Source organism: Zootoca vivipara, chromosome 6 (assembly GCF_965207765.1).
Source record: "Zootoca vivipara chromosome 6, rZooViv2.hap1.1, whole genome shotgun sequence".
Lineage (NCBI taxonomy): Eukaryota > Metazoa > Chordata > Lepidosauria > Squamata > Lacertidae > Zootoca > Zootoca vivipara.
In genome coordinates this window covers 68,116,554-68,128,813 of record NC_142589.1, presented here as the reverse complement: position 1 = coordinate 68,128,813, position 12,260 = coordinate 68,116,554, and the positions used below count along the sequence as shown (strand labels likewise).

Here is a 12,260-nt window from a genome sequence, read left to right as displayed (position 1 = left end):
AGCATCATTAAAAGCTTACTAGAACACTATTATTATTATTATTATTATTATTATTATTATTATTATTATTATTATTATTATTTTGCCACAACAACTAAAAGTGACTAACAACCCCTTCCTTCAATACATACATCAAAACCAAAGGAGAAAAAGATACATTAAAAACATCCCTTCCACTCCAGGTGGTCATAGATAAGTTAAAAACAAAAAGCCTGGTTAAAATGGAATGTTGTTACCTAAAAGTATCCAGTGATGGTGCCAGGCGGGTGTCCCTGGGGAGAGCATTCCACAAATAGGGAGCCACTACTGAAAATCACCAGAGTAACACTTATCTGCACATCAGCTTTCCACAGCCTGGTGCCCTACTGATACTGTGGACTACAGCTCCTGTCAACTCCAGCCATTTTGGCCCACACTCAGGGGTGGTGGAATTTTTCAGTCCAAAATATTTGGAAGGAAAGACACCATGTGGCTGCAGTAGACACATGCAGGGCTGTGACCCAAACTTTATTCCAAGGACAATACGATGGAACAGGTTTGAAAAACACTTGCAGCCAGGTCGTCTGTGGCGAGTAAGAACTTTCCACACATGTACAGCCATCTTGTGGAAATGCAAACCACAACTGGATCTGGCCAGAGGTCGTGCAATAGCTGTTGCATGAACCAGAGATACAAAGATGATTACATTTCACCCATGGCAAAGTGGTAGCCTGCATAAAGAAATGCAGGGGCTCAGTTGCCACCAGTGGTGTTTTCTCCTTGAAAGTGCTGAGATATTAGCTATTTAACCAACCCAAGAAACAGAAACACACACCACCAGTTCTTTTATGGTTAGTATTTGGTTGGGTGTTTTTGCCCCTTGGGTGAAGGTGGAATTCTTAGTACTCATATGGTAGGGATTACCTAAACTTGCAGGAGAAGCCGGTGATTTTATGCCCAGCTGTAGACACGATGGAGGGATCTGCTCTTCTCTGCACTGCCTGTAAATTAGAGGGTGTTTTAAAAGCGACCTCAGCTGTTATTCCCAGTTCACATCTCCTTTGTCATCAGGAAGCATGCAAGTCCCCTGTACAGTACAGTGGAACCTCTGTTGTCGAACGCTTCGGGAAGCCAAACAATTCGGAACCCGAACGCTGACAACCTGGAAGTGAATGCTTCCATTTTCGAATGATTTTCGGAAGCTGAATGGCTTCCAAGGCATGTTTTTCATTTCTTTCCATTGACTTGCAGCTAACCCATTGATCCTTGGTTTTTGAACTTTTCGGAAACCAAACAGTCTTCAGGAACGGATTAAGTTCGAAAACCGAGGTTCCACTGTACACTAAATACTGTGACCAATTATTATTGTCATAGGCTTCCAAAGTTTCTTTTTACATTAATTTGTCTGCTCAGGATCCTCTGCACATTGCAGAGGATTCTGGGGTGCATTCTATGGCACACTGCATTTACACAAGGTGCCTGTTGCTCTAAATCTGAGGTGGGGAACCATTTTTTTAGCCAGAGGCCTACATTCTCTTCTAGACAACCTGTCTAGGGGGCGGGGCCAGAGGCAAAAGTGGGCAGAACAATGAATACACATTGTCCCCTTTGTACAGTATGCTGGTTTCTTTACACTCACACTTCCCTCTCTATTCTCCACCCAGGCAAGCAAGGGTCTTGAGTTCAGTGACACATTCCAAATTTGCAAAAACGAAACAAAAAACACCACACTCAAGGAGGGTGCCAGGCAGAGCCAGTGGGGGTATGCACCCTGGGGACAGTCTCAAGAGCCAAAGAGGCTTGGAAGGTCACATTTGACTCCTGGGCCTAAGGTTCCCCACCCCTGCCCTAAATGAACTGAGTGCACACACCAAGACATGTTGACTGGAACTGTACTCTATGATGCATACAACACTCCCTTTGTGGCTGCATGCTTTACAAGACAATCTGTGGTTGTCAGAAACCTCTTACCAAGGAAACCTTAAAATGCCATCAATGCTTTTTCTATGGATGAACCCACTTCAAGGTTCCTTGGAATGCACTCACAAACCGTGTAGCCCAACAAGTGCTGAGAACCACATATCATTTTGTAGTGCCTATGTCAGGGGTGCCAACAGGTTGCTGTGCTACAACTCCCATCATAACCTAGCAATTGGGAATGCTGGCTGTGGTTGACGGAAGTGCAAATGCAGCAACACCTGGAGTGCTGCAGGTTCCCCATGTTGACCGAAGACAGCAACACTAGCAAGAGATGGATTTAATCACAAGGGAAGCTGATTACCCAAGTGATTTCACCAAACCCTCTTCCAAAGGCTGAAGTCACCCTGCCAAGGTGATGGCCTTTCAGTATATTCTGCCCACCCAGTTAAATCTATCAAGGTGTCAAAGCATACATCTCTGGTCACTAGTTGTCCTTGTGTGCTTTCAGCCAAGTTTCTAGTGCTATGGGCAGGTCAAGCAGAAGCTTTCTTACCTTGAGTAGCCCTCTTCCTTTCTCCTACAAACATTCCAGGTCTTCCTAGAAAATAGGCCATCTCACCCTAAGAAGCCCAATTTGTGCCAAATAGTTCTCAAACCTCTTAGCTTAGGGCGCTTTCAAAACTGGTCCCTTTTGCATCTTCTGGAAAACTAACTGCTAGGCACCTGCATGCTTTTTTAATTTACTAGGGGAACCAAATCTGCCATTTAAAAATACCCATCCTGGGCTGCCCCTTGAACAACAACAGAAAGGTCTAGTCAGACGAGATGCTTACAAAACAAAGGTGGTGGGCTCCTTCGGAAGGACAGCATATAAACTGAATAGATAAAGCACAGTACAATTGCATATTACATGCATTTAACTTGCACAATTTCAACCATACATGGTTGAAGATAGATGGCTGAAATCGTGCAAGTTAAATCCAAGCAAGGTGGAAAGTTAAACGTTCTTTCAAACTGAGTCCGCTGCACATAACCCAGTGTGAAAAAATAGCTTTTAAGACCTCTGCCTTGCTTGCGAGGCAAGGGCTGTTTGGTGTGCGAGCTATGGGAGTACTGCGGGGGAGGGTTATTTCTCTTTTCCCATCACCCAGTAGCCGCAAAGTGGATCCAAGGGTTTGGGTATGTGGAATTTTTATGTATACACAGAACCCTTGGAACCAAACCCTGATGTAAGATGTGATCACACTGTAAATACACTTCCATCTACAATGGACAACTTCATAGGGCAGATGGGGGTTTACATGACAGAATGGTTCTTCATACACCAAAAAAAGTCCTACCATGTACAAGACTCACATGCCAGGGAATAGGCAAGGCTTGAAACCGCCCCCACTCCTGCTGCCAAATAGCCAAGTTCTCTATGTGGAAAGTTGTTTCTATTTTGTTTTAATATAGAGATTCAATCAAGCTCCCTACCACCACCCAGCAGATTTACCAGCTGAGGACAAAGAAACAACTTGCAGCTACCACAAATGAGTCTTCCTGCTTCCTTATGCTATTCCATAAATCATAGACTGCACAGACTCTCAGACCAAGCACTGGCAAATTGTTTGTACTGTACCTGAAATGATGCACACCTAAACAGCTGTCCCAGGACACACAACATAAAGGAGTATGGATACAGGCCTGGGAGCACAGAAAAGATCACACCATTGCAATGCCAGTGCTTTTATTGAAGGCACCACCCCCTGTGCTAGCAATATACATAAACGGCATCACTTTCACAGTTACAAAACAACAGGTAGTCATTGGCAACTTCATCCAGGCCAAAGACACTGAATTCTGGAAGCTAGGCTTTTCCCATTGGTGGCAGAGGTAGTCAGACCTATAGGATTCAAATCTTCCAAAGCAGAAACTGAAATCCTTCATGAGAAAACCTGCATCTGAAATTCGGTTAACTGCTAAGAGAAGAACAAAACTCAAAACTTAATAGTTTCTTAAATAAAGCCCAGATACCGGCTAGTCAGTCAGCCGATAACTTGTCCCTTACCTCAGTTTCACTCTCAGCCTCTGCTAAATGTTTGTGTCCCATGTTGCACTGCAGCAAGATTTCAGGAGATTAACTTTTAACTCTCATTTGCAATCAGCTGAGATAGGTGTTCAATAGTGAAAGACAAGCAGCAGCCCAGCCCTGTCATAACTGCTTCCTTTCTTGACCTTCCTTTACACTCCTTTCTAGCGTATTTCTCTGGGGACTCGAAAGTCACCGAAACACCCATCCTCCCCACCTTAGAAAACCCCAAGATCCATTCTTGCAACACAAGCCTTCCACTTGTTCCCTGGTGAACAGCAACAATTTACCTCTTTGCAGCTTGAAACCTTAGAAGAGTTATTTTCCCAAATTGCTGGAAGAATCTCTGTATGGTGAAGGCCATCCCTGGTTAGGCTAGTTTCTCCCATGTGTCTAATGCTACAGGAGCAGGGAGGAGACAGCAGAGCAGGTGACTAAGCGCTGTCAGCTTTCTCCTTTCAAGGGCCAAGGTAGGAACAAAAGCCCCATATGTCTGATCGCACCACACCCCTGCCTAGCCAGAGACAGGGCCATTCTGCCCAAACCGCCTTAAGTTTGAAAGCACCTATTGAAGAAGCTGCTGTGTGCAAAAAACAGTGAAGCTCAAAGGCAATCCCTCCTCTGTCTCTCCCCCCAAGGAGGGCAGCATCTGTTCACCATGACTACCTGATAAAAGTGTTGCATGCAGCAATCCAAAGTGGGAGGCACAGCCTGCATAAAGGAGAAGCTGGTGCTGACAGCTGAACAAAGCTGATATCCTGCACCCCCTTATAGTCCAGGTCTGTTGACTTAGAAGCACCCCTCCTGTGCTCAACAGGACTTGCTCCTGGACATGCCTGCAGCCTCAAATCGCACACTGCCAATGGGCTGGTGCAGGGTCACCATGTGCCAGCAGACAAACTTATCTCCCCTGCAAGGAGGCCCAGCTCATCCTCACAAGTCAGCTAGACTCCCACAACCAGGGCTTCCCCCTCGCACCCCCCAGCCCATTTCCTGTGGGGGGGGGGGAGAGAGCATCTAAGCTCAGCCCAGGAAGCACAAGCATGGGATTTAAGACCAGCTTCCAGCCTCCAGCCCAGGAAGCAGGAGAAAAGAGAGGAGGGGCGCAAACTCCAGGGATCCTGCCCTACTTTGCAGGTGAGCTCTGTGGCAGGGTTCGCATCAGCCACAACAAGCCTCCCAACCCCCACTACAATTAAGAAACAAAACCAACCAAGAACAGGCGCTCCTGTTGGAGAAATGCATCGATGAAGGGAGTTAAAAAGCAATGCGGTTCAAGCCCAGGTCTTGCCAGAGAAGAGGACGACTCCAGTGCTTCTGCACCCCCCCACTAAACAGCTGAGCACCGTCGCGCGGGTGCACTCGGCGCGACCCCACCCCACGGGGTGCGTGGGCTTCCGCAGCGCCTCCCGCGCCCCCTGTCAAGACGGGGCCCAAAGCCGTCCAGCCCCACCAGCTGCAGGGAATCTCACCGGCTCCTCTTCGCCTCCGCTGCTGCTGCTGCTGCTGTCCCCCAGCAGGTCCTGCAGGCGGCGCCAGCTCCGGCTGAGGCCCAGGAGGATCCCCAGGGTGGTGTCCGTCGCGGCCCGCTCCCCGTCCCCAGGAGCGGCCCAGACCAGCAGGCGCGGCGCCAGCAGCGACACCCTCGCGCGGCTGCCGGCCCCTGCGCCCCGCGCTCGGCACCCGCCGGGCCGGCCGGGGAAGCGGCCCCGCGCCTGCGAGGCCCCGGACGAGCTGCTGCCGCCGCCTCCCGCCGAAGCCGCCGCCGCCGCCATCTTTAAACACTGAGAGGAGCCCAGGGGGGCCGGGCCGCCACAATAACAATCCTCCGCAGGAGCCTTCAAGCGCCGAGCGCGGGGCAGCCTGGGAGCCCGAGTCCCGCCGAGGGGGGCTGTGCAATGCGTCTGGAGGGAGGGCGCGAGGGAAGGGACCGCGCTTCCCGTCGGCCGCCGCGCCCCGGAAGTGGCCCTCTGGCAGCGCCGCGCACCATGGGAAAGGAAGTCCTCCGCTGGAGCGGAGCCCCGCTGCGTGAAGCGAAGCGGGCGGAGGGGAGTGACTACGTCTCCCGTGAGGCAACGCGGCGGACACCCGAGTTAAGCTGCCCTTCGGCGTGGTGGGCGACTGAGGCGGCTGTAAATGGCTGCTCGAGCGAGGGGTGAAGAGCGGGGCGCGGATCCGCTCGTGTGCCTGAGGGATAAGAGTCCGATTCAGCCCGAGCAATGAAGGCAGAAGCCGTGGGAGGCCTGAAAGAGAGAATGAGGAACGAGTCCGCTTCGCGTTCGGGGGGAGAGAGAAGGCGCGGCGGCGGCAAGACTACAGCTCCCGGCATGCAGCGCGAGGCCCGGTCTCGTTTGGAATGCACCCTGGGAGTTGTAGTCGGGGTGGGGCTTTCCCATCCGCTGGACGGCGCAGCCCGTAGAATGTTGTCACAGAGAATTCCCCGAAGAGGTGATGAATGAAAGCCGTCACTGCCCCAGAGAGCAGCCCTGAGGAATAGGGTCCTGCGGCAGACAGACCATCGCCGGGACCGTTTAACGCGGTGGGGAGAGAAAAAACACAGACAGCTTCCCTCCATTTGACAGTGGAGAAGCCACGTTAAGCCGACAAGTCCCATCCCGCTCTGAACTTAAAAGTTGCCGAAGTTTGGGGAGAATGAATGAATGAATGAAGGTCTCGAGCGCGCACCCTGTACGCGACGAAATAAAGAAGCTACAGCGACGGGACAAACTCTGAATGGGGCTGTGCGAGTGAGAATTTGGGGAGGAAATGGTACAACAGCTCTCCCGCCCCGAAAAGCAGATAAACCTGAAAAAGCAGGATCTTTATCACTTGTTGGATATACAAAATATTTCACGAACCGAGAACAGGAGTGTTTACGAAGGTGCGGAGTGGAGGGTGAGGGAGAGACACTTTCAATCTAGGTATTCATCCCTCCCAATTCCCTCGGGGAAACGCAAGATTTTGGCCACTTTCGTGTTCAGGCTGAATGAAACATTTACAAGTGCATTTAAGTTTCAAAGGATCAGCCAACTCCCAAACCGGTCTTCCCTCAAGTTGAAACGTATCTCTCTCTCTCTAAGCCAAATAAGATGCCAGAATGCACTGCACCACTTGGGCTGCAAGTCCGGCTGCTCTTTAAAAATTGCTATTTTGTTTAAAAACAAAACTTGACCTACAAGTGTTTCTTTAAGAGAAAAAAAACCCATGGTGAAAGCTTCTAGCACACCTGGCTCCCTGCTATGCTACGATACCAGGTATAGAGTGCTTAAAAACACAAACCCAAGGAAGCATTACAAAACAAAAAGCAACCACCACCTGCTGTCTGAAGTCATACATTTCTTTCTGACACCCTAGGATGCTAACACATATTCCCCATTTCCACCATCTGTTTGCATAAACCAGAACCAGTGGCACAACCCTAGAGGATTACTCCCAGGCAAGCTTGTACTGTACAGTATATGGGATTTCAGCCCCCAACTAGGGTTGCGTACCTAACATACATTTAAAACACATGACTCGCCACCCCCCCCAAAAAAATTATCCTGATAATGTAGATTTCCCCTCACAGAGTTACCATTCCCAGCACCCTTAATAAACTACAGTTCCTAGGATACTTTGGTGGAAGGCATGTGCTTTAAATATATGATGCAGATGCAGAATAGCTAGCTAGTTTACGGTTTCAGCGGAATCATACAGAATCAGACTGCACAGTTACCAGTCCAACACACTGTCAAACTGAAGTAGGGCAGGGAGCGTTTTAAGTGTTTTGTTAATTTTTCTAACTGAGCAGAAAGTCTCCCACAATGTTTAAGGACATGTTTGCCAGAATTTGTTTGCCTTCCTTTATGTCATCTTTATTTTCTTTTTAACCTGGCTTTTTCCGATAAACCCAAGTGCTACATAATGTGCCAGTTACATTTTAATCCTCCTCTTGGAAATAACATTGTTACTTCTAAGTCTTAATAGACACATAGAATGACTCTTTGAACTTGCCCTCCAAAACACCTTATTTTATTTTTTATTTAAAAAACTAATCAGTCTTCAGCTACGTGTATCTGAAGAAGTGTGCATGCACACGAAAGCTCATACCAAAATATAAACTTAGTTGGTCTTTAAGGTGCTACTGAAGGAATTTTTTTATTTTGCTTCGACTCAGACCAACACGGCTACCTACCTGTAACTAATCAGTCTTCAGTTCTTTTCTAAATGGGATCAGAGCAGCTATCCATTACAATGCTGCTAAGCAAAGCATTACAAGTGCTGTAATAAACAAATGGAACAATTTGGAAGTAAAAATACATAAGATTGCAGCCCTAGAGATAAAATTCCACAAATCTTTTCCCACCGGGGGAAAAAAGGCATTCCTTTAAAATACTGATATTCTGCTTTTTCGTCTCAAGGCAACTCCTTGATGGGAGTTGCAGTCCAAAAATCTGAAGGAAACTACTGTACATTACTTGCCCCAGCTTAGTAAACATCTAGACTAGCCTTTAGCATGAGACTTTGTGGCAGTTGTACACACTATAAACAACAGACAGTAAAAGCACACTACAGTGGTACTTCTGGTTAATTTTTATTATTTATTATTTATACCCCGCCCATCTGGCTGGGTTTTCCCCGCCACTCTGGGTGGCTTCCAACAAATAGCAAAATACATTAAAATATCACAGAATAAAAACTTCCCTAAACAGGGCTGCCTTTAGGTGTTTTCTAAATGTCAGGTAGTTATTTATCTCCTTGACCTCCGATGGGAGGGCGTTCCACAGGGCAGGCGCCACTACCGAAAAGGCCCTCTGCCTGGTTAAGAACTTAATTCGTTTCGGAGATCCGTTCTTAACCTGAAACTGTTCTTAACCTGAAGCACCACTTTAGCTAATGGGGCCTCCTGCTGCTGCCGCGCTGCCAGAACACGATTTCTGTTCTAATCCTGAAGCAAAGTTCTTAACTCGAGGTACTATTTCTGGGTTAGCAGAGTCTGTAGCCTGAAGCGTTTGTAACCTGAAGCGTTTGTAACCTGAGGTACCACTGTAAATTGTTGAGGAGGCTCTCTCAATTAACTGGAGAAGTTCACACAGGAGAAGGAAATTCTACCATCATGGTTCTCAAAGTAGTTTGCAAGAAGGAAAATGAAATATAGTAACGACTGAAACAATATAAAGCTCTGATAGGCACGAAACCCACAAGCAAAGCAAGTAAAAAGAAGACAAAGTCCTAAAAGTGTCTGGAAATGGTGGAATGAAATAGATGTATTTAATTGCCTATAAAAAGATGGTTGGGGTATACTAACATGGAACCAAGGAGGGGAATGTCAGAGATGAATGGTGTTCTTGAACTGTGACGTTCACCTGGATGTAGCCTACTGGGCGACAGTAAGAGTGACATCCATTTCCCCGCCCACTCTTGCTTCTGGCCACATCCTCCACTGGCATGTGGCCCCCCAGAAGGTTACCCATGAGGCAATGTGGCCCCTGGGCTGAAAAAAAATCCCAGCACTGTGTGAGTCAGAGGACAGAGAGGAAAGACAGAGATTGTGGTATAAGTCACCTTATACAATCTAATCTAAATATTTGCAAAATCTATTTCCTTGGAAGTCAATGCCACTGAGTTCAATGGGAGACACTCCGATTGTGTAAAGCCATTCTTCAGATTTGTTCTCCTTCCCCTTTTTTGTTGTTAAAAGACATCTTATTGTAAACTGTTCAAAGAGCTTTATTGTAGAACAGTACATAAATGTAGTAAATTAAGAAAAATAAGTGCGGATCTCTAAATGAGAGGTGTCTGGGCTTATTACCGGTATTTGTCTGCAAACCACCATCAATGTGAGTGTGTGCCTATGTGGGAGGGGGCAGATTAGCTGTGGTCACACTTCTGCGAGGGAAGACCACTCTGCACATGCCCGTGGACACTCCACATGTTTTGAGGAAGACCCCTGGATTAAGAAGAAAGCTCAGGGCTGAGCTCAGATATAGGCCCCCACCTGCACTGTACAGTGAAAGTGGTATCAGACCACATTAAGTGGTTGTGGCTTCCCCCAAATATTCCTGGAAAATGTAAAGGGTGCTGAGAGTTGTTAGGAGACCCCTATCCCCCCAGAGCTTGGCATAATTCCCTTGGAAGAGGAATTGACTGTTAAACTACTCTGAGCATTGTAGCTCTGTGAGGAGTTGATCAACAACAACAACAACAACAACAACAACAACAGGGGTCTACTAACAACTCTCAGCACCCTTAACAAACTACAGTTCTCATGATTCTTTGCGGAGGGAGCCACGACTGTTTACAGTTGCATGATACAGTACTGTTTTAAATGTGTGGTGTCGACAAGGCCAAATATTGGGCCCGAGTATGGGAGAAGAACCATGTTTAGGACCTGGTAGGTGTTGCGCCCTGCAGAGCTGGAGAGATCACAGGAGTTCAGATTTTGCAGAAGAACCCAGGAATAAGTTTGAAACCCCAGAGTGATCCATTCTAGTGCTTCATTAAAGAGAAAGAAATAGGCTTACAGCAACAGCAATCTGCCAGCTCCGCTTGCCCCTTATAACCAGCACCTGTGGGATGGACTCCACAGCAAGATGACTTGTCTGATGATGGACTGTTTGCACCCAAACAAAGATACACCCGTTCTTTGTCCAATAGAACAGCATATACTTCACATGGGAAAACAGGTGGCTGATACCCCAAACATTATGGATGTTTCCCTTTTCTGGGCTCTGCGCCCAGCTTCCCAGGCCCACAGATAAGGGTACCATCCCGACAGGCCAATTAGTGGATATGAAAGCAAGTTGTGTGTGAGCTCAGTGCTACAGCCACTACCAATTAAGGATGGGGTCATCTTGACTATCAACATGGCATAAGCAGAGCTTCTGGAACAGTCCACCTTTCGGTGAACACAGTAGGCCCCAGTGCTTAGGAGCCAACTCCGAGGGGCCAAAGTCCCTTTACCCCCCCCCCCCCCCATAAAATATTTGAGCGGGCTGCCCCCACCACAAAGTTGATGGGCATGGACATTACAATGGTGTCCATGCAGAGTGTCATGTGATTGATTATGCAGGGAGTGCTCTCTCTCCGCCCCCCATAATTTATTCAAGTTTACACCCTTGCCTCAGCACAACACAGGAGCTTAGAATAAGGTTACCAGACACCCCCGTTTCCCGGGGACAGTCCCCGGATTTACAAATCAGTCCCCATACAGATTCCATTGCAGTTGAAACGAGTCCCTGGATTCATTGAAAAAAAAAAATCTGGTAACCTTAGCTTAGAAAGGAGATCCTATATCAATTGCTCAATGACAAGGGCCTCGTGGTTTCCATACAGAAGATCCCAAGTTCGATCGCAGGCATCTCCAGAAGGAAGGAATTAATGGGAGACTTCAGAGGAGATCTTGAATTCAGGATGCTGGGCTTGACGAATAAATAGCCTGACCTGAACCAAGGCACCTTCCTATGTTCCTGTAGGAGGGATGGATGCCATTGGACTACAGCCCCCATCATGCCTGACTGTTGGCCACAGTGGGTGGGGCTGATGGGAGTTGGAGTCCAGCAACATGAGGTTCGCAGCTATCCCCTACCTCTGGCCCTGAATCCTAGACCATGAGGAGATGCCTCCTTCCTCTTTGGGTGGGGCTGCGCCTTCTGAAAGGCAGAAATCCCACAGGTAGCACAATGCCCGTTTGCAAAGACTGCTGCACCTGTTGGATTTCTTTATTTATTTGGAAAATGATTTTTATTTGATTTTACAAATGCATTCACACTCAAAGTCACAAATAATAAAAATTACACAAGATTCTTTCGAATCTCTAGACTTCCCTCCTGCCCTTCGTGGGTTCTTTAGTTAACCTTTTCAACTGCATACTATAAGTCCTCCTAATTTTTCAGTCCTCCATTAAATCCAAAGTTTATGTAACATTACAAGAGTTATTTAAGACCTGCCAAGGGGTTCAAGTGTTTGCAGTGCTCTGTCAAATATACGGTAATCCTGTATACATCTCCCATTCTTTGCTGAAGTTTTGATCCTCCTGGTTTTTGATTTTCCCAGTCTTTCTTGCCAATCTCTGCACAATCCATTTATTTTGTCTACCAGTCCACTCTGGTAGGAACCTGGTCGTCTTTCCAACTTTGGGCAAGCAGCAGCACCTGTTGGATTTCTACCGCGCGGTTGCAAAAAACACATACACACACAAAAAAAAAAAACCAAAACGAGGAAGAAAGCGCGGAAGGCGAGCCAGCCGGCAACAGAGAACCGCCGCCGCCAGGAAATCAAGCAGGCCATAGAACAGCTTTTCCCGTCCGGC

General features: G+C 47.5%; 1 protein-coding gene across 3 annotated transcripts in view; it reads right to left on the bottom strand.

Annotated features, from left to right (window-relative positions):
* Positions 1-12,260, bottom strand: part of KMT2B (lysine methyltransferase 2B) — a 65,764-nt gene that overhangs the window by 52,727 nt on the left and 777 nt on the right. Inside the window, exon 1 of one of the 3 annotated variants that reach the window (XM_035117080.3) lies at positions 5,443-5,837. The exons of 1 other annotated variant lie outside the window; for it this stretch is intronic. In XM_035117080.3, coding sequence (XP_034972971.3) covers positions 5,443-5,745 — 303 coding nt within the window. In that variant the 5' untranslated portion in view covers positions 5,746-5,837. Of the gene's footprint in view, positions 1-5,442; positions 5,838-12,260 lie in introns of those variants that run through there. One more of the 3 variants, XM_088671129.1, reaches the window with a different exon arrangement.